Source organism: Gadus morhua, chromosome 15, assembly GCF_902167405.1.
Source record: "Gadus morhua chromosome 15, gadMor3.0, whole genome shotgun sequence".
Taxonomy (NCBI): domain Eukaryota; kingdom Metazoa; phylum Chordata; class Actinopteri; order Gadiformes; family Gadidae; genus Gadus; species Gadus morhua.
The window spans coordinates 6,906,924-6,926,950 of record NC_044062.1 but is presented as its reverse complement, the minus strand read 5'-3'; the positions used below and the strand labels follow the sequence as shown (position 1 = coordinate 6,926,950).

Here is a 20,027-nt window from a genome sequence, read left to right as displayed (position 1 = left end):
TGCGCAATAAGTACACGGGCAAGGTGTGCACAGGTAACCGGGTTGGTAGACGCCCGGGTAAGCCATGGGATGGGCATGTTTAATCGACGATTGACTAATTGAGCGTTAAGAATTGCGTTGATTATGTACATTTTTCATCGATTGAACTAATGCAGTGGGCAATTAAACATTTTACCACATGGGGGCTATATTTAAATTTGCGGCTCCTCCCCCGCAATTAACATCCCGCTTTGAACGGTGAACACTTTACGCCTAGCAGCTATAAAAAGCTATAAAAACTACAAAATGACTATTAATGCAGGCTGTGTGGAAAATGCGCCGACTTTGGCTCAGCCTGGCTCCGCCCTTTTCCGCTACGTAGCTAAGATGGCTGCCTGCCGTTGAGTACGAAAAGTGTACATCGCCACACACTTTGCGATTTGACCGTTTTGAGTACAACATCCGGGTCCTTTCAGTACATTTATTTTCGGCCGATCTGATTCGGAACGCCCTACGTACTCAAACTTAGGCTAGTAAGTACTGATAGTATGGATATTGGAACACGGCGATGTATTTCAAAAGTAATCATGAAGCGGACGAGGCCACGGCGAAGTCGGGTGTGGGACCATTATGATTTAAAAAATTACTTTTTGGGGAGCACTATAGGCCTACCACTCAAGGCGAGGTTGGCATCGAAGCAGAAATAAATCCACTGGATTGCACCCCTACAGGCTGGTGGATAGCTGTTGCCAAGTTAGCACGGAGGTATTTGTGCATCACGGCAACGTCGGTCCCCTCAGAGCGGGTGTTTTCGGCGGCTGAGGTCACCAGGCTGCGGTCGCGTCTGACCCCAGCATGTCAACACGCTCATCTTTCTGAACAAAAATACGTAGACTGGTGCTGAAGTTGTGCGAGTTACAGCTGGTTCTATTTTCAGAAGCTTTGTTACTAAGCCTAATTCATTGTTCTCGGCCTTCTTTCTCCTTTTTTTTTTATATTTTGCGTTGCATTTGGCAAAACCTGTCCAAATTAAGTATAATATATTTTTGGTTAAGTTATAACATGATTGTTTTTTATATTATTATTGTTATTATTTTGGGAAGAAACTAAGGTTGTGTTTACTTTTTGTTATGTTTATGAGCACCGGTTTCGAGCTGCAGGCTCCGTTGCTTAGAGAAGAGTAGCGCATAACTATTGAACGGATCTGGTTTAACTGAGTTGTTCATCTAATAATAAAGATCCCAATGAGGAAAACACGCTGTTTTTGTATTTTAATTTCATTTTGACTATAGCCTGGCTATAAATACTTAAGCAATATCACACGAGAGGGAGTGCGTTGTATCAGCACGGCTGTGATTGTGCCGAAGATAATCTCACAGCCGTGCTGATATTCACTACAACAGCACGACCTCGGGTGTGATATTGCTTTTATACAACAGTTCTACAAGGACCATTAATTAGTTAACATTTGTTTGTTTATTTAATGATTTATTTGGCACCGCCAACACAAATGGATCCGCGACTGGGACTGAACTGTTGCAAAGCAACACACACACTAGCTAGCAGAACGTAAACAGCGGAGTGATACATGTATAGTTAAAAGTCCCGGTGCTGTTATACTTGGTCAGAACTTAATGTAAAATATTAACGATTAATCGACTAATTGATCGTTAATTCTCCCAACGATCTACTAAGACAACTTATCGAATGCCCATCCCTCCAATCACTTCATTCAGGCCGAGTTAAATTATTGGATTGGTTTATCACAGGCCTGCGACAGCCAAAGAAAATACAAATCGTCTGAGCATTTGATTTACTGGTTGCTGTTGTAATGTAAAGAGAATTTCAACAAATATGACAAACTGCTTCTAAAGTGAATTGCCTACCCTACCTTTTATGGCTGGGTGAAGTTAGGGGGTAGCACATCGATTCTTTGGGCTTAGTAATGGCAGCACTTGGAGGAGGACTCAATGATGCGCACACAGACTAGACTATATTTTGATTAATGAGCCAACAAGCCAAACATAATTCAGATACTAAAAATGTCTTTAATATTCATATTCATCTTAGGAAATTTACATTTACTCCGAACTAGGACTGTCCTCAACTTAGTTTTAGCGTAGTCCATTGTGATTCGTCAGGCCAGAGTCATCGTTGACTGATCGGCAAATTATACACAAAATATTTTTATATTTATGCGACTCAAACAGGCTAAATTTCCTGTGACTTTTGCTTGGTTAAAACGCTTGAAAATAATGCATGAAAATAAGTTCTACCTGCGGTTGACACTGTTTCACTATAACCTTTTGGATCTTCTTGAATGGTTTAGAATCCTCTTAAAACTGTTTACTTCTTTTTTTCTGGTATTGTGTAACCTTCTGGACTGTCGGATCTGTGCTCATCTTAGAAAATAGAAATATTGGATAGTGCTACTTCCATTACATAGTCATTATCAAATAAACAAAATACATTTATTGAAAGCAAAACCTAACAAATGCACACACCTCCAACCTCCACCAAAATATCATTGTATAACTTGCAGGCTCTTCCATCTAGATCAAGCAATACTGTGGTATCTCTCATTAAGCACACCCATCCTCCCAACGGTTTCTCCCGCTTTTACACACGCACAATTTTCTCCACACAGCGATCCAACTATTTAAGGCTTGGTGTCTCCATGTCTTTTGATCTAAACTTTGAATCGTGGATCAAGATTCAAGGATCATACTGTGAACTCCTTAACGTTAGTTATAGCCCTGTGGTGATCTTGGATATTAAAATGATATTATACCTGTTGTACCGTATCACTCCAGTGTGAAGCATCTGTTCCCAAACCGCAAGCACCAGTTATTACGCTGCAACTATCCGTGCATAATCCAAAAAGTTGAATTGAATCTAAATAGTATGGATTTTATAACCTTTTGATAATCTTAAATATTGGCACACTGTTATTTCAGGTCATGGCCCACCTTTCTCTTCCACTTAATATGTTGGACTGGTCCTTCGGGGGATTTCATGTTCAGATCAAATGAGCCAAGCATGGTTTCTTACCCTGTAGTCTAAATCCAACTACGGCATCGCCAAGGCAACCGGTGCCAAAGCTCTCGTCACTGTTATCGAGGCGGCCTGGACAAAGGAGTGATTCACAACAGGATTATTGTACGTGTGAGCCAGTCTGCTAAGAGTGCAGGCTTAATTCCTCCCTTCATGCCGATTACATTTTCCTTTAGTTCAGCAAACAAGACGCCCGTCTACCGGAGAATCTGGCGTGTCACAAACAATTATTTCATTAACTCCGCCGAGTGTATCCCTTTGTGGTTTTTGCGGGATGGCTAAGTTTCGAGGGCCAATACTAATGCACATTCAAATTATAGTTCACACCATTAACGAACACTCCCTCAATCGCAGTGCAGCAAATGCAAGGGTCAGTTGTCCTGGTATGCCTTCAGTTGGTTCATTGCATTACAAACATGTTTTTTCTGGGGATGGTTCGTCCCCGTTTCACTGGAGCTAATAGCACATCTGTGAGCCATACCTCACACTAACGGATGGCTTCTCATCGCAACATCTCGGAATCGGTACCGGGAAACAAATTAACATCCTCGATCTGAATAGTACGAAATCATGGTATGAATCAACTTATATACGACATGTATAATAACCATAAAATAATAATGGCAGTTTTTGATAATATACTTTCTCTTTAAGACTGTTGTATGCCGTTGTGACCACCAGTGAATGGTCTCAAACTCATGCGGTGAAGAGTCACCTGTTATAAATTACCCAGCAGAGAGTCTGCATTCAGCCGAGCCAATTCAGCTCTGCTCTCGTCTCCTCCGCTGCGTTCCTTCCCCCGGCATAGCTGGAGTGTTTTCGAAGGCATCGTCTTGACTCTGCGCTCTCGCTCGCTTCCCCCCCCCCCCCCCCCCCCCCCCCCCAGAACTGCTTCTGCCTTGTCAGCGGATTGAGCCCATTGTGCATAAGGTCCTCATGACTACAGCAGTGGATTCATATCAGCAGTGATCAGAAAAATAACCTACTAGCACTTAAGTCCCTGAGATCTGTAAGCCCGCTGACGGATGAAGGTCTTGTGTGAATGTGTTTATGGATCGGGTATATTTGTGTGGTTCCGGGACCATCATACACACCCCGTACTTCCTTATGCCTCCCCAGTAGGGATGTGTCGGTCGCGACTGATTCGTTACAACGAACGAATCCCGAACGTGAACGACAAGAACTGGTTCTCCAAAACAAGAAGAACTGGTTCTTTGATTCTTTTTTTTTAACATAAACCAAACATATGGTCACGTAAATAAAATATACAAACGAACAGAGCTCCGTCTCCCCGCGACTTCCATTGATTGAGTCTACAACTTTCTCAAAGATTCAGCCAATGAGAGGTAGCAATGGTGTTGGAATGGCACCTGGGTAAACCAATGACAAGGCGGTACCGTCGAATATGCGCGCTTTCTCTGTCTGACGTATCTTGGGTCATACCATTCGACTCATATATCCCCCTACATTTTTTCGAAAATAGACTTGACCTCCATCTGTTTATTGGATAAACACATTTCCCAATCCCAGGAGTCTTTGCTCCATTCTACGTAAATTTAAGAACAATCAAAGAAATTAAACTGCAGTTCGTATTTTTTATTTATGACCATGCAAGTTCTGTAATGCCTGAACAATGAAGAATTAAATGTAAAGTAAAATAAAATTATAAATGTAAAACCATGAATGAAATATAGAGAGTAAGCAAGTGGTATAAATATTGGTGGGACGTTTGACATACTGTATAGCAGGCATCTCCAAACGGCGGACTGCGGTCTCGACGGTCCTATCCGGACCCATGACCAATTAATAAAAAAAAAAATTATAAAAAAAAGTTTTTTTATTTTTTATTTTTTTTAAGATGTAATCTCACGTAACGAACGAATCAAAACGAACGAATCAAATAAACGAATCGTTATAGTGAACTGATCTGAAAGAACTAGTTCCCGGAAAAGAATCATTTTGCCCATCCCTACTCCCCAGTAACATGATTGCTGTGGACATACCCTTTTTCAGGGTCAGGCCACCTGCAGTTCCAGAGCACTGGTTAACCAATCGCTGTTTTACCTCAGTGCAAGGAGCATCGCCTCTTGTGTAGCCTGCCTGCTTTTACTTTTGCTTTGACCATGGCCTGCTGCGTGTTTCACCACAGTCCTGTCAGTGTTGAACGATACTATGCAGTGTAATGTTTCCACGCCTGCCCCAGCTGTGTTCTTGTCCTCCCTGTCTGCCACACACACTTATGAAGGTCTAATCAACCGTGAATTCCAAGAGAGTATTTTTCCACATGGGTGGTGTGAGCCAAATTGTAAAAGAGCCAGTCTCTCCAGTTAACCTCACCCCCCCCCCCCCCCCCCTCCTCCCTATAAAACGTGGATGTCCCTCAGGCCAAAGCCGACTAGGTGCTGCACCGTCTCAGTGGGAGAGTGTATATTGTCCAGTATCCGCCTCCCAGCCGGTCCAGGAATTCTGCCTCTTTGAACTTGGTCCACTTGATTAGTTAGGGGGGGGGGGGGGGGTGTGTGTGTGTGTGTGTGTGTGTGACTGTGTGTGTGTGACTGTGTGTGTGTGACTGTGTGTGTGTGTGAGTTCTGACTAGAAAACAAATAAAGGACACAATTTCACAATATTGCTTTTTTGGTAGAAATAGGTAAAAGTAGTAATTTCAATAAGCAGAATGATATCCCGTTTACATAATCACACACACACACACACACACACACACACACACACACACACACACACACACACACACACACACACACACACACACACACACACACACACACACACACACACACACACACACACACACAGAGAGTTGTGTATGTGTTGAGGCTGTGTTGTTATCAATGGAAACCACAAACACCCCTCTATTTGTGTTGGCATGCGAGCATGACCAATGTAAATCTGGCCAATAGTTGGTTATCAGCCCTCCCTTGTTGAGTCGGGGAGGTCTGGCTGCCACAGCTGTCTAGATAACCCCATCGCCCCCTCCCACTCTGGACCATTCAGCCATCCTATTTTAGATGGGTTCTTTTTGAGGATGCAAAGAGCGTTCTTTGTTAAGGTGTGTGTGTGTGTGTGTGTGTGTGTGTGTGTGTGTGTGTGTGTGTGTGTGTGTGTGTGTGTGTGTGTGTGTGTCTGTGTGTGTGTGTGTGTGTGTGTGTGTGTGTGTGTGTGTGTGTGTGTGTGTGCGTGCGTGCGCACGCGCGCCTCACACACATATGAGGCCTGGTCTGTGTTTGTGTGAGCAGTGGTTAAGGACTGTGTGAGTGTGTTTTCATGCGAGTACTGATTTGTGTATGTGAGCAGTAGACTGTGTAGTTATGGACTGTGTGTGCGTGTAGTTATGGACTGTGTGTGCGTGTAGCTATCGTATTTGTTTGTGTTGGGTGTAAAGAGGAGGAAGAGCTGCTTCATGTCAACTTGGTGTTGTCTGGATCAACAGGTATGGGGCCAAGCTGCACTTAATTCTAATGGGGGTTTATCCGGAGGGGCTGTGTGCACGCGGTAGTGTACTGGACTCTGCCTCTGAACCCCATCTGCCAGAACCCCAGCAGCCTCACAACAGCAGGACATTGCCCTGCCTTGACTGGGGCTTGTCACGGGAAAAGCAATTTGTCCACGCCGCGGCACAAAAAAAACATGAGCAATTCTGTTCCTTACAATTCCAGTCTTGAATCTGTTCCATCTGGAACCTTAAAAAGATTCACGTTTGATTCACGTGTCTTAATCAGGGCTGTGCGATGGTTTAAAAGAGAACATGCCTAGCAGTATGAAGACATCAACAAGGAAACATATGGTCAAACAGGATTTGTTGCTCTTCCGTGTATGATACTATCTGCCGTTCTGCTTGTCATGCTGTGGTTGGTTGAATGAGAAAGTGGTGATTCTGTGTTTTTGTTTTGCCGTCTCTCCGAAATGTCCCAGGCTTCCCGTCAGCTTGTTTTTAATAGCCTGCTGAATACATTCAGGGTCTGTAGTTCCTCCTCTCGCTTTCCTCACGCCTTTTAGTAAGCTTGTTGTAGAGAACCACTTTACCGCCTCTACATATATATTGCTTTGAATCGCGCATGTTAACTCAGTTTTGTTCATTAGTTAGACGGGAGCCTTTTCAAAGCATCAAACACCCGCACACAAGTCCTTCGACTTGTTGTTCCGTGGAATGTGTTGGATCTGAAGCGATGTTTTGTGATAAGTGGGAGTGTAACCAGTGTTATCTATCCTTTTACAAATTGTCCCATTCTAGAAAAATACCAAATTATGTTATTACACTATAATCAAGCTCATTTGGTGTTTATTTATCGCTTGCTGGTGCACTGCACACAGTGTTCATCTAATTAAATGTCCCCAATTGACTAGTATTTCAAATTCCTCCCTGGCTTCACTTTAGAAGCATATCACTACACAATTGGAAAGCCTTCTTTATTTTTAATGGGGGTATAACGGAACATTATTAATTATCTGCCCTACCTCCAAGCCTCTCCATTCACCCCCTTAATGATCACAAGTCGTTAACGCTATAGCTTACAGCCAATGATAAGCAATTACAAATAATAATCTTTTAGATCTATCCATCACTACTCACAACAAGAAAAAATTAGCTGTGTCGGTTGAATAACAGTGGAATGAAAATGAGTTGAACTGACAAATTAACACTTCAGCACTGGATATCGCCATGTAAAAGAGGCTGTGATGTTGCTTTAATAAGCAACTGTGCACCTGAACCATTCTGCACAATGAAGCTCCTTGTTCAGTCAGCAGGTTCTTAGCTCGGTCTCTGTCAGGTTTAGCGATGGTTCACGTAGAACAGCACTGCACACGGTCTATGTAAATACAATCTGGATATTGAAGTGGACACGAAAGCAACATGGTTTAGCTAAGAGGAGCTGTTCTTAAGGGTTTCTCTGTCATTGTCATTAGGAAAATGATGTTCTTCTCAATGCACTTATTGCGATCTCCAACCAGCTTGGACTACTGTTGTGTCTTGCATGCTAGCTTCAGCCAGCTAACACTCTCAGCGAGAAGCCATATGGCTTAGGAAAGCTGAATGATGATCATAGTCTTGATGGAAACACTCTGTTTAAGCTTGCTAAACATAGATTAAAGCTACCAGAGCAGGCTGAATGCTGATCTATGGGTTAGTGCCTATAGTTACCTGCCAACACTCATAAATATGCATCAGGCCATCTGTTGATTGCACGCGGTCTCTGTTGAACAGAACTTCCCCCCCGTTTTTTCCACGGCCCCTTGCTGGCAGCCAGAGTAGCTCCTTAGCATTTGTATATTTTGTGTTGAGCATTGAGTGTTTTTGAGTCACCATAGCTAGCCATGCCGTATTTCTCCATTGGGAGAATTCATCGTTGAATGATATTGCCCAGTCGTTTTTACGGTTGTATTTCGCTTGGGAACAGGTTGTTTGGCAAATATGCAAAGCACACGGCTCTCTTTTAGGGCATTAACGTGGTCATGAATCTGTTGAACCGCCGTGCGTACGCTCGCAGGCAATAAATAGGCAATTTCTTGGCAACGGCCCCTAGAAGCTGGGAGACTAATGTGGAAATAATGAGGTTGCCCTTTAAAATAAGTTAAAGAACTCAAAGCCCCTGACGCATTACACGCACTGTTTATTTTAGTTCTTGCACTTTTTGTCGAGTACGAGTGTTTTGATCTACATAGATCTAGGTGCCTGATACATTTTATTTGGAAAGCGACGTGCAGCAGCAACAGAGACTCCGTGCATGACATGTTGTGCAATGGCATAAACACGGCCATTTGCAGCCGTGTCAGGAAGCGATCATTAAGCCAGGCTGAAGTCATCCGATGTGAAGGCTTGTGGAGGGTTGGGGAGTCTCTGACCTCACCTACTGTGCCATAGTTTAGTAATGCCTCACTGGAATGAGCCATGAGGACCACACTGTAATGAATCGTGAGCCTTTCCTCCATCTTCAAAGCTCCCGATTTTGAGAGAACCATTTATATTGAGCCTGGCCCCTTGTAGTTTGCATTGGATTAGATGAACTGCACCAAATCACTGCAGATCCAAGTTTTAAGATGCATATGACTACTAAATAACGGTTATGCACCGTGTAAAAAGCCACATCTTTCAAAAGAAAAGGTGCCTCAGGAATTCAGACCAATTGTCCTTGTGCCTGGAGCTGAAGCCTTAAACCCTGCACATTTTGAATAGCAGCAGGCCCCTCCGCCAAAGGCTTCTCGGTTTACTCTGTGTTCACTCCTACTGTTCCTGAATCCTGAGTCACCTCGTAAATACCCTTCGATGACGCAAGAGACGCTGCTATTTGTCCCGGGAAGCTGCTGCTCCCCAAAGCCATCCTACCAGTTGTCCCTTCTCTCTGCTGTGTGCTTTTCACCCCCCCCCCCTCCCCCTGACATGTGCAGCAGAGAGTGTGAGTGAGCGAGTGTACATGTGTTTGCACCCGGATGACTCATGAACCAGGTTGGCATCACCCATCTGGTTGGGGTTAGAAGAATATTGCTCTTGTCATTACTGTTAGACCGCTGTCTACTCATAAAGTCCACTCCGGGACTGTTTGCTGTTTGTTTTCATGGGTTTGCATTGCATGACTTGACCACCTTGTGTCGCCCCCCCCCCCTCCGCAGACCCTGGATGAGCCCCCCTACCTCACGGTAGGGACGGACGTGAGCGCGAAGTACCGAGGGGCGTTCTGCGAGGCCAAGATCAAGATGGCCAAGAGACTGGTCAAGGCTAAGGTAGGTCCCACCGTCTCTCCTCACACTGAAAGGCACTCTGCCTCGGGACATGGTTATCGTGGCACCATGAGGCTCCTCCCACTTTATGTGTCAGAACGTGGCCACTAGAGCTGCATTTAATCTCTTTCTGCTGGGGGCGGTCCCAATATAAGACCCTTGTTTTTTGTCGTTCCCTCTTGAATTGGAAACATTGTGCAAGAGACCATGTATAGCGTTCAGATGTTCTCCATGCATGTTAGAGCTACGGTTTAGACATGTTTGAAGTCTCTCACGGTCTCCTAGCCACCTACTACCTCAGCCGCAGCCAACAGCTGCTTCAGCTGGTGATCTCTCTCTCTCTCTCTCTCTCTCTGTCTCTGTCTCTGTCTCTGTCTCTCTCTCTCTCTCTCTCTGCCTCTCTCTCTCTCTCTCTCTGCCTCTCTCTCTTCTCTTCCCCTGTGGACCTGAGCATTTGGGTGATCATATAGACTGATCTCTTGGCTCCGTGTGGGTGGAACACGGTTTTGCTTCCCGGCTGTCTTGTGATTCCTTCCACACACTAAAGCATGAGATGTCTGTGGTACCAGCGAAGCATCTGGAGCTTTGCTTGTTGTTTTGTTGTACTCACATTACCCAGAGACAAACGGTTTCCTGAACACGTGTCCATAAAGATCACAGGTCTGCAGATCTGTGTTGAAATTAGCCTAATGGCACCTTCACTGGGACCTACACTAGTAGCTTATGGTACAGTAACGCGTGTCGGAGAGGGTCGTTACGTATTGAGTAAACACACTCTAATCGCACACTCTGTTACGCAATCATTGGATCATGGCAATTAGTTGTGGGTTGTTGTGGTTTCAGATATTATACACTATAGAGAGAGACTCTCCGCCTCTCTCTCACTTTGGTTCATTAATCTGACAACGTGGGCACCCGAGTCAGTCGAGTGTTTTTTTTTCTGTTGTGGCATTACGCCTAATGAGCGGTTGAAACACCCGCCCAACACATTTGTAAAGAGCCCTCCCTGACAAAAACCCTGGCTTGAACGACCTGGTGTTACCCCCAGAATGTTTGCATAGGTAATCCCTGGCCTTCATAGTGCCGTATCCTCACGGAGTGCATGCATGCCATGGGCGGTTACGGCACCATTGTCAGGGCTGTGGAGGAGGAAATTAGTTTTACCTTCAGTTTAACCACAGGTTCACAATTCACATCGGTTGCTCTGTAATGGTGTTCCTTAATCACCTCTGTTCTGAAGAAGCCCTGAAATAAGCTAAGAATGAGCAGACAAGTGTGGTATAAGGCTTTAGTTGGCACTCTCTCGCATGGATTTCTGCAACTAAATCTAGGTCCATTCTCTCTCCAATTCTGCACGCCATGTTGCAGGATCCTTTGCTACATCCAAGTAGACATGCCCTTGTGTAGGAATGAAGAAAGCCTAGTTTTAATTTCGGCTACACACAGAGTGCTGAGCTGGTGGCTTAACTAGGGCCCTATGAAATCCGCGATAGCGAAAACGCGGACGGAATCACGGAATTGGACAATAAAAACGGAATCAACTGATAATATATATATATATTTTTTTTAATATTTTTTTTTTTTATTAAGCAGGAAAGTATTAAAAGTAACAAAGTTACAATTTAAAACGGGCCTGTCTTAGTAAAATAACTGATTTCCAGCAGGTTCCTGTTCTTCAGCACATATAACATGCAACAGTTAAACATGTTAAAAAAAAATCCCCGGTCCTCCACGCAAACAATAGGTCCCGCTCCGGGAAACAAGAAGCCGAAGAAGAAGTTGAAGCGCCCGTAATTCGGTTCTAACCCCAAATTCAGAGCCGAACAATATCCAAAACACTTCTATCACTCAGGTGTTTTGTAGAATATGTCAACATACTATCGATTGGAAACGCAAAGATACGTGCGATGACCACTTGAAGTCCAAGATCCATATGAAAAACAATGAACGCCGTAGCCAGGGCACGCCCCTTCAAACAACAATATGAGTTTATAAAAAAAGAGTTTATAAGCACTTTAATATTTATGTCATGTTTTTATTTGAAGCACTAAAAACAGTGCAATGTTGTGATGTTTTAATAAATGTAGTCTTCTATCTGATTAAATTGTATTCGTTCGCACTTATTTGACACTCGTTCTGATGATTTTAAGTGTAAAAACGGAATTAATGAAAATTAAAACGGAAAAAACGGAATTTGGAAAAAAATAAAACGGAATTTGGAAAAAAATAAAACGGATTTCATATGGCCCTACTTAACAATAGCCGGGTGTTATGACATGCCTTCAGCCAGTGCTTTTGGTGAGCAACACCTGTCTCGCTCTCGCCCTCGCTCTCTCTCTCTCACTCTCTCTCTCTCTCTCTTCCCTTTTGTCTTGGAGAGGAGAGGCTTTTCGCCGGTCCCTAAGCGAGATGGGGAATTCCTCTCATCTGTGGCGCGAGAATGCAATTATCTCCGAAGCTGTGCAGAGGGCCGGGTTTTATATAACCTTTCCCTTCCTGCTTTGTCTTTTATGACCTGAAAGCTGAGGTGTCTGTCTCCTTATCTTTGCAGATTTGTTTTGTTATTACCCTCCTGATCTCCTGATCCCCCCCCCCCCCCCATCCTAACTGACCTCGTACAGTGAGACCTTAGCCAGTGCTTCTTCTGCTGTTGCACAATTCAGAAAGAGGAGTGGAGAGGAGGAGGAAGATGAAGAGGAGGAGATGGAGGGCTGTCTGGTTTTTGATGCCAGCGGGCTTGTTTTTCTTTACAGACAAGAGAAGAGACACACAAGCTTTACTTAGCTCGGCTCCTCTGCGCTGCTCTGCTGGAAATGATCCTGAGTGAGAGCGTGGGACATGAAAGGGATACACGGCTGGCAGTTTGTGCTTTCATTTACCCAGCAGCACCCAGGGGGAAACGCTGCCCGTCCCAGTCATACCGCACAGGGTTGAGCGCACACCAACTCAGTAGAAACTCAACCGTATGCTAGTTTAATTGGGTTGAGTTTATCACTAAATACGGGGAGGTCATTGGTAGGGACGGGATTTGGAAGGGACCTCACGATAGGATATCACGATGATTGAATGCCACCACGATTTGTATTGTGATTTTATTAGAATGGCGATATGTTATTGCGACCTATCCAAGGAATATCTGAATATTCTCGGTCTGAGCCGGACTAATATGTGGCCATCCGAAAAGGGACACTTACTAAGACAGTGTTCCTCACTCAATTACATCCCCAGTGAGTGTTCAGCAATTACATCTGCAGTAAAGTATTCAGTGTCCCACCTACGCAGCCTGCGTTGCCTGTGCATTATTCCTGTAGCGCACGCTCCTAAACAGAAAACAATTCTATAAAAAGAACAAACCAAAGAATTGGCATTTTCTATTGGATATACAAGGTGAGGGAAGAGAATTAAAGTGGGTAAAACCAATGTTTGCTCTAGGCTTGTGTTCTGCTTATGCACAAGCTCAACACAAGCCTAGACACACCCTTTAGGTTCATGTCCATGTCTACACTCCCCTGCTATCGCCCCTTTTCCCCCCCATGCGGGACGAACTTCGGACTGCTGCGGTGGTGTAGTTCATCATGTTGTGGTGTGGATGCTAGATTACCCCCTGCGTGATGAGATTAGGATCTACTCGGCCTCACAGAGCCTATGTGAGGGTGGGGGGTAGACTCCCGGGATGGAGGGAGAGTCACACACCAGCCCGGCCCATTTAACATTCACAACAGACCGCTGACATTCTCCTGGTGAAGTTTTGCAGGCGATTTCTCATGTTGCGTTTTTCTGTTTTTGGGGAGGCGAAATGGGAAGGGTCTTCAGCAGTCTATTGTGGACACCCCCATTCAGCTATCCATTGCAGCAATGCAGGCTGTTTTTCATGTTGTGTTTATTTGTTTTGTTATCACTTTCACTTTTTTTTATTTTCACTTTTGTTTCCCCCCTAGCCAGTAGGGCGATGGTGGAGGCAGGGACCGCATGCTGCCCGGGCAGCGAGGGTTTAACCTACACAGCCCCAGAGGTCTTCTCATATGGGGGGCTCTCTCTGGCTTTATTTACTCCTGTTGCTCATGAGCCCCCCTCTCCTCTCTCTCCTAGGTGACCTTTAAGCCTGATCTGTCGACCGCCGAGGTACAAGATGAACACATCAAAGGGCCTCTGAAGGTAAGCCTATTCGATCGTGTATATATATATATAGATATATATTTCTTTCAAAGAGCGTAGCTGTTATTCCTTTAAACAAAAGAAAAATCTAAAATGGGATTTGAGTGGGAGTAGAAGTGTATGAAAAATGGATTGCATATACAGCATCGGCTGGACGTGTGAACACATAGAAAATTGCTTGTGTTTCGCACGATCTAATGCAGCGGAAAAGGTTGTATTGAGGGCATATTGAGCGAATGGCAATTTGTCAAGTAGAACCTTTCTCCCCTGATTCTACTCAGTGATTGATGTTTGTACAGCTGGCCAGTGTTTTTAATTACCCTCCTTAATAGTTATCTTGTGAACCCGATGCAGTAGCATTCAGAGCTAGGCTAGCCCATCTCTGGTTACATGACAGTGAACCAAAGCTCACTACTGGTCCTATGCTGTTCCTCCAGGTGGGGGCCGTTGTGGAAGTGAAGAACCAGGAGGGGGTCTACCAAGAGGCTACCATCAATAAGCTGACCGATGCCAGTATATACACTGTTGGTGAGTAACGCACACGCACAGTCCTTAACTGCAGGCAATCACACGCACAAACTGTTCTAATCGGCACGGACACACACAGTGCTTAACTGCACACATACGCACACACACGCACAGAAACAGTTCTTAACCACTGCTCATCGTTGTAAGGTGATTTTATTTTTGGCATCCAGCTAAAATGCTTACCTGGTAAGGTTGCGCCAAGATCCCACACCCCCCCCCCCCCCCCCTTACTTTCCACTGTTCCGTTTTTTTGAGGGGCGGGGGGCGTCCTTGAAATGCTTACCCAGCTCTAAGGTCACATGCTGTTGTGCAGGATCTTCCCCAGTCTGGGGGGAAGCTGCCAAAAATGTGTTATCATCCGTCTCATCGTTAAAACCAGAAGTCTGTGTTCAAGAGGAGGAAGAATGAGTGTGGCCGTGTACTCTGTGTTGGCGTGTTTGTCTGTGTGGTGTGGTTTGTGCGTGTGTATTTGTCTGCGTGTTTGTCTGCGTGTTGTGGGGTGTGCTTGTGTGTTTGTCTGTGTGGTGTGGTGTGTGTGTGTGTGTGTGTTTGCACGGACTCCTGGCCTACATACAGCAGCGCGGCTTACAATTGCTCTCCCTCATCTCTGCAGTGTTTGACGACGGTGACGAGAAGACCCTGCGGCGGTCCTCTCTGTGCCTGAAAGGAGCACGGCACTTTGCAGAGAGCGAGGCGAGTCCCTGTCACGTCTTCGTCCTGCACTCCCACACGCACCCACAACTTAGTTTAAGAAGGGAATTGTCCTTCGTCCTCACTGGAACACTGTGCACACTTTTGTCCCTTGAAGCAAACCACTGTTTACTTTAAAAGACTGTAAAGGAAGGATCCCTTTTTGAGGTTTTTGTGTTTAAACGGCAAGTGATATTTGCCGTTGATACCACTCGTGGTATTTCAGATATCGGTGTAAACTTGGTGGAAACAAACTGTTTTAAGGGGTTTAGTCAAGACAATATAGTTTAGTACCATTTATCACAATTACAATCTCGCTGTTGCTTCCACGGCTTATGTCGAAATGGGTTTGGACGGCACACAGCCCCACTCTAAGCCCTATGGACAGGCAGGGATAAACTCCCTCTAAACCCCCTAGCAGGAGTTCCTTCTGCTAGGTTGGCTAGCAGAGCACTACAAACGAACAGCCAATTGAGACTTGTCAGAGCACAGCAACAAAGCCCCTATAAAAAGCAATCAACGTCAGGCCGGGTTAAGGCGTCCGCCCTGATAACATCCAGCACGGCACACTTCTTTAATTACCCCATCGTACGATATGTCGTGTTCCTCCCCCTCCTCCTGTTGGCTTCGATTTGATCCTGCAAGCGCTTACTGTCCCTTTAACGGTGTTCCATTAACGGTCTCACGCTACTGTGCGCTCACTGTCCCTTTAACGGTGTTCCCGCTTCCCCCCCCGCAGACCCTGGACCGGTTACCACTCACCAACCCGGAGCACTTCGGCACGCCCGTCATCGGCAAGAAGGGCAACCGCGGCCGACGCTCCAACCCTGTGTAAGTGTCCTCCCTCCCTTTCCGTAGCGCTCCCGGTGGCTGATGGGAGTTGTAGTGCGTGGGTCATGTCTGTTTTAACTGAGTAGAGGAAAAACCTAAATCTCCTCGGGTCACTTCTTCTCTTCTCTTTCTTTCTTTTTTTCTCTCCCATCCTCTTTCAGCTCACTCTCCCCCGCTCCCTCTATCATATACATGCATATTCTCTCTCTCTCACTCTCAATCTCACTCTCTCTCTCTCTCTCTCTCTCTCTCTCTCTCTCTCTCTCTCTCTCTCTCTCTCTCTCTCTCTCTCTGCTGCGTTACAATCGGCCACCGAAGGCACACAGAAGATTGAGTTTACGCTCACTTCCTCCCGCTCCCTAATCGGGCGCCGGAGCCAGAATGGAAGCCTTGCCTGTGGAGCGTGGACGCGGCACATGCCTAGGGGCCTGGGGCTGGAGTTTTGGCTTTTCCTCCCATAACTTCCATTCCGATGGTCGTTTCTGATAGTCGTGTTTTTTGTGGAGGATAACTGAGGCTACTCGGTATAAAGAGGAGTCCTCTGTGGTTCAGAATCTGATTTACCAGCGTCACCCCCCTCCCCCTACCGAATGGCTCCAAGAGAAATATCAATATGGCGCTCCGGGTCCCCGTGGTTGGTGTACGTTTGACTTGGAGCCGCTCCAGATGTGTCTTAGCCTCCCGACCTGCTGCCTGCCTGAGAGGACTTGGCCCACTTTAGTTTCACTCGACCAAGCCCAGTGTTGTTTGTTTGGTTTGGTAGTCCTCCTATCCTTTGCCTTACTTAGGGATTCATTCCTTACTTACATTACTGTTACTGCTTATCTTAGTGTTTTGGTTTGAACTCGTGGCGTTACACGTGTGATTCAAAGATTTCTGCTCTTGTTGCTCTGTTAAAGGTTGTGGTGGCGGTAGTAGAAACAGCTTGGCTGATTTACTGATTTAGATTGCCTCCAGGCGTTGTGTAAGATGTGAACTGTGCTTGCAGCCGGCCCGGTGAAGCATAAATAGAGGGCTCTCACTCCAGCTCTCAGGCCCCTTGCTCCACTCTGGTTTTCCTCCAGTCGTTCCTCCCTCACTCGTTCGTGTCTCTCTCTCGCTCTCGCTCTCTCTCTCTCTCGCTCTCGCTCTCGCTCTCTCTCTGCCATGCTTTGAAGGACACGGAGACATGGGGAGAGAAACCTGATCTGAAATCTGTTTAATAGTATTGCATTTTCATGTTTTACTACCTTTCAGTGCTAAGTTTGAGATGCCTGTGTCTGATCCAGACCCTGCTCTGAAGACAGGGTGTGAATTCCATTGATGTTTAATTGAGTTGGAGACTAGCGAGCGCTACAGTCGACTGCTGCAGAAGTCTGCCTGAGATCTGTTTTGAGTGTAAAGTCAAAGCATGTTGGCAATCATTACAGATTTGTATAGTTTGACAAGCAGATTAAAGCAATCTTTCCAGTAAGAAGAACACACACTGATCACATAGGTAAACGAACTACTCAATCAGACGACACAAGGAATACTGAACACTTTGGAGCAAAGTGTTAGTTTCATTTGTTTTTCTTCTGCAAAAAGAGAGAAATGGCGCTAGCATCTGAGTCCGATGGAGCATTCCACGCGTAGGAAACATGGCAGAACTAAAGCTCGGCTCCCCGTTGACTGCCCATTGAAGCACCTGGTTAAAGTACAGCCTGCCTGTCTAGTGGCCACATCATAGGCAGGGCAGTGTGAAAGGTGCTGTCACACCTGAGAGGTAGGATTCGACTAAAGCACTAGATGGTGTTTATTAGGGGTGTGCACGGGTACATGTGTACGTGTGTAACCGGTTAGTAAGTCATAACCATTTAGGAAAAATCTGTAAACGAAAACCGTAAAAAAAAAATAATAATCACTGCGCCATTGTTTCAATGGGAATCGCGACGCTTATACTTTCAACATAAAGTTTACATATTCATAATTCGAAATTCGTCTCAGCCTTTATGCCACAGATACTCTAGGGTCTATAGCATATAAATGCCTTTTCTGATTACAGTTTAATGTAACAGTAAGCTGGCAACATCCTAATCAACACCGCAACTGCAAATTAACCACACAGAGATAACCATGGCAACCGGTCAAACAAATGTTCTTTTTGCGATCATTCTGCTCGCGCATCCGCCGTGTTGATAAACAAATACTCCCCCTATAGCGCGACTGTGGTCCACTTTAAAAAAATTATCATTTGTGACCGTTCACACCCCTAGTGTGTATAAAGAAGGAGCTTGCGGTCCGATCTCAAATATAAGCCAGGCAGACTTTCTGTTTCATCTTGCATTGCGGAGGTTGTTTTTGCAAGATTAGCCCCCTTGCTCCTTGTGTGATGAGGCAACATACCCCTCGGACATGGCTTGTAGAATGTTTCCACGTAAGCAGGCTGGAACTGCATCAACAAGCAGCTGCCAGCAGTGTTGTGACAGCCGAATCAATAGGCTGGTTTGGATTGAATCATGCACGAAACACAGGCAGCACTTCTCCGGCAGGGGTTAACCAACAACAGCAGTTCTTGGTGTTGACGTGCACCAAGTTGGTGGGGTTGAACAGGGGCCTAGTCATGCCAAGCCCAGCTTCACATCACGGCACCCGACTGTATGTTATTCCACATATCGTCCCGTTGACCTTTTTGATTTCCTTCCTGCAGTCAAGAAGAACAGTCGTCCTCTTCGTCCAGCGAGGAGGAGGAGAACGAGCAGCAGCAGAATGAAGAGCTGTTTGGCAAAGTGGTGTGTGTGGAGGGAGCGACCGCTGGTGACAAGAAGAAGACCACGTGGTACCCAGCACTGGTGAGATCTCGCTCTCGCTCTCCCTGTGTCTTTCGCTCTGTCTCTCTCCCCCTCCCTTCCTTCCTCCCCCACGCCTGCAAGGAAGCCACTCTGGTCCAGGAGTCCATCTCACTCTAGACTGGACTGTACACACACACAAACACACCACATATATCAAATGAAGCATTCTCTGACTACGGTGGCCTTTAAACCTGACAACTGCTGTGCCGGCGTCAGATAATTTATCATTTGTAGGGAGGAGATATACGCAGATACCTGCTTGCACATAGGCATGAGCCACTTGGCTGCCCCAAAGTGTTGTGTGAACTGTGAAGCACTGAGTGAAGCACTGAGGATTTATGCCAACAAGCGATCACTCCGTCGCCGTCCTCTGTCAGCCTCCCACGCACTCCCGGGCTCTATGGCGCACGCAAGCGAAGAAGTGCCCGCCGTTGTTTGTTTACAGGCCGACACATGTAGCGCATGTTAGAGGTGGGGAGGCCCCTGTCCCTTTAACCCTCCCTGTGGATTCAGCAGGAACCCGCCTCCCTCTCCTTGTTGTTCTGCCTTCCCCATCTCCGACTGCCCACTGTAGTCAGTGCTGCCTCCTGGTGGCAGCCCGGCGTAACTGTATCGACGTGGAGAAGTGGTGTCTTATTTTGTTTACATCATCGCCGGCTGTGGGGCAATCAGGCAGAGGGAATGTGGAGGAGATTTGAATGAGCCAGAGACGAGAGAGAAATGGAGAGAGCACATTGCTAGCAGAAGAGTTTATGCAGGCAATCCAGGAGAGAGAAACGGTTGTCTGCAGGAATGCAGCTCTCGATATCGGTGGGGAGGGGGGGGGGTTTGCACGCACGCACTCTTTACCTCAATCTGCAGACCGCATAGCATGCAAGACATCAGTGTGACATTTTAGTTGCATCGCCCTTGGGCGTTATGGTACTTTGAGAGCTCCTCAGTCCTGCACGCATGCATGCACACACAGAGTATCTAAAATGCAGATCGCTTCTTTGACTATGTTTCTTATCTCCCCCCCCCCTACCCCCCCCTAAACACCACAAGGTTATCTCCCCGGACTGCCATGAAGACATGAATGTGAAGAAGGACAACATCTTTGTCCGCTCCTTCAAGGATGGCAAATTGTGAGTCACCCACACCCTTTAGAAGTGCCTTTCATTGTGTGTGTGTGTGTGTGTGTGTGTGTGTGTGTGTGTGTGTGTGTGTGTGTGTGTGTGTGTGTGTGCGCGCATGCGTGCAAATAAAATT

The 20,027-nt window shown here is 45.9% G+C and overlaps 1 protein-coding gene across 7 annotated transcripts in view; it reads left to right on the top strand.

Moving 5' to 3' along the window:
- Nucleotides 1–20,027, top strand: part of arid4b (AT-rich interaction domain 4B) — a 45,459-nt gene that overhangs the window by 4,404 nt on the left and 21,028 nt on the right. For all 7 annotated transcript variants that reach the window (XR_003979596.1, XR_003979597.1, XM_030378296.1 and 4 more), the window contains exons 3-9: nucleotides 9,658–9,768; nucleotides 13,855–13,920; nucleotides 14,358–14,448; nucleotides 15,062–15,141; nucleotides 15,878–15,969; nucleotides 18,638–18,779; nucleotides 19,824–19,903. Coding sequence is in view for 5 of the 7 variants with exons in the window: in XM_030378296.1 (XP_030234156.1) it covers nucleotides 9,658–9,768; nucleotides 13,855–13,920; nucleotides 14,358–14,448; nucleotides 15,062–15,141; nucleotides 15,878–15,969; nucleotides 18,638–18,779; nucleotides 19,824–19,903 (662 nt within the window). In the remaining 2 variants the exon portion in view is untranslated. The remainder of the gene's footprint in view (nucleotides 1–9,657; nucleotides 9,769–13,854; nucleotides 13,921–14,357; nucleotides 14,449–15,061; nucleotides 15,142–15,877; nucleotides 15,970–18,637; nucleotides 18,780–19,823; nucleotides 19,904–20,027) is intronic.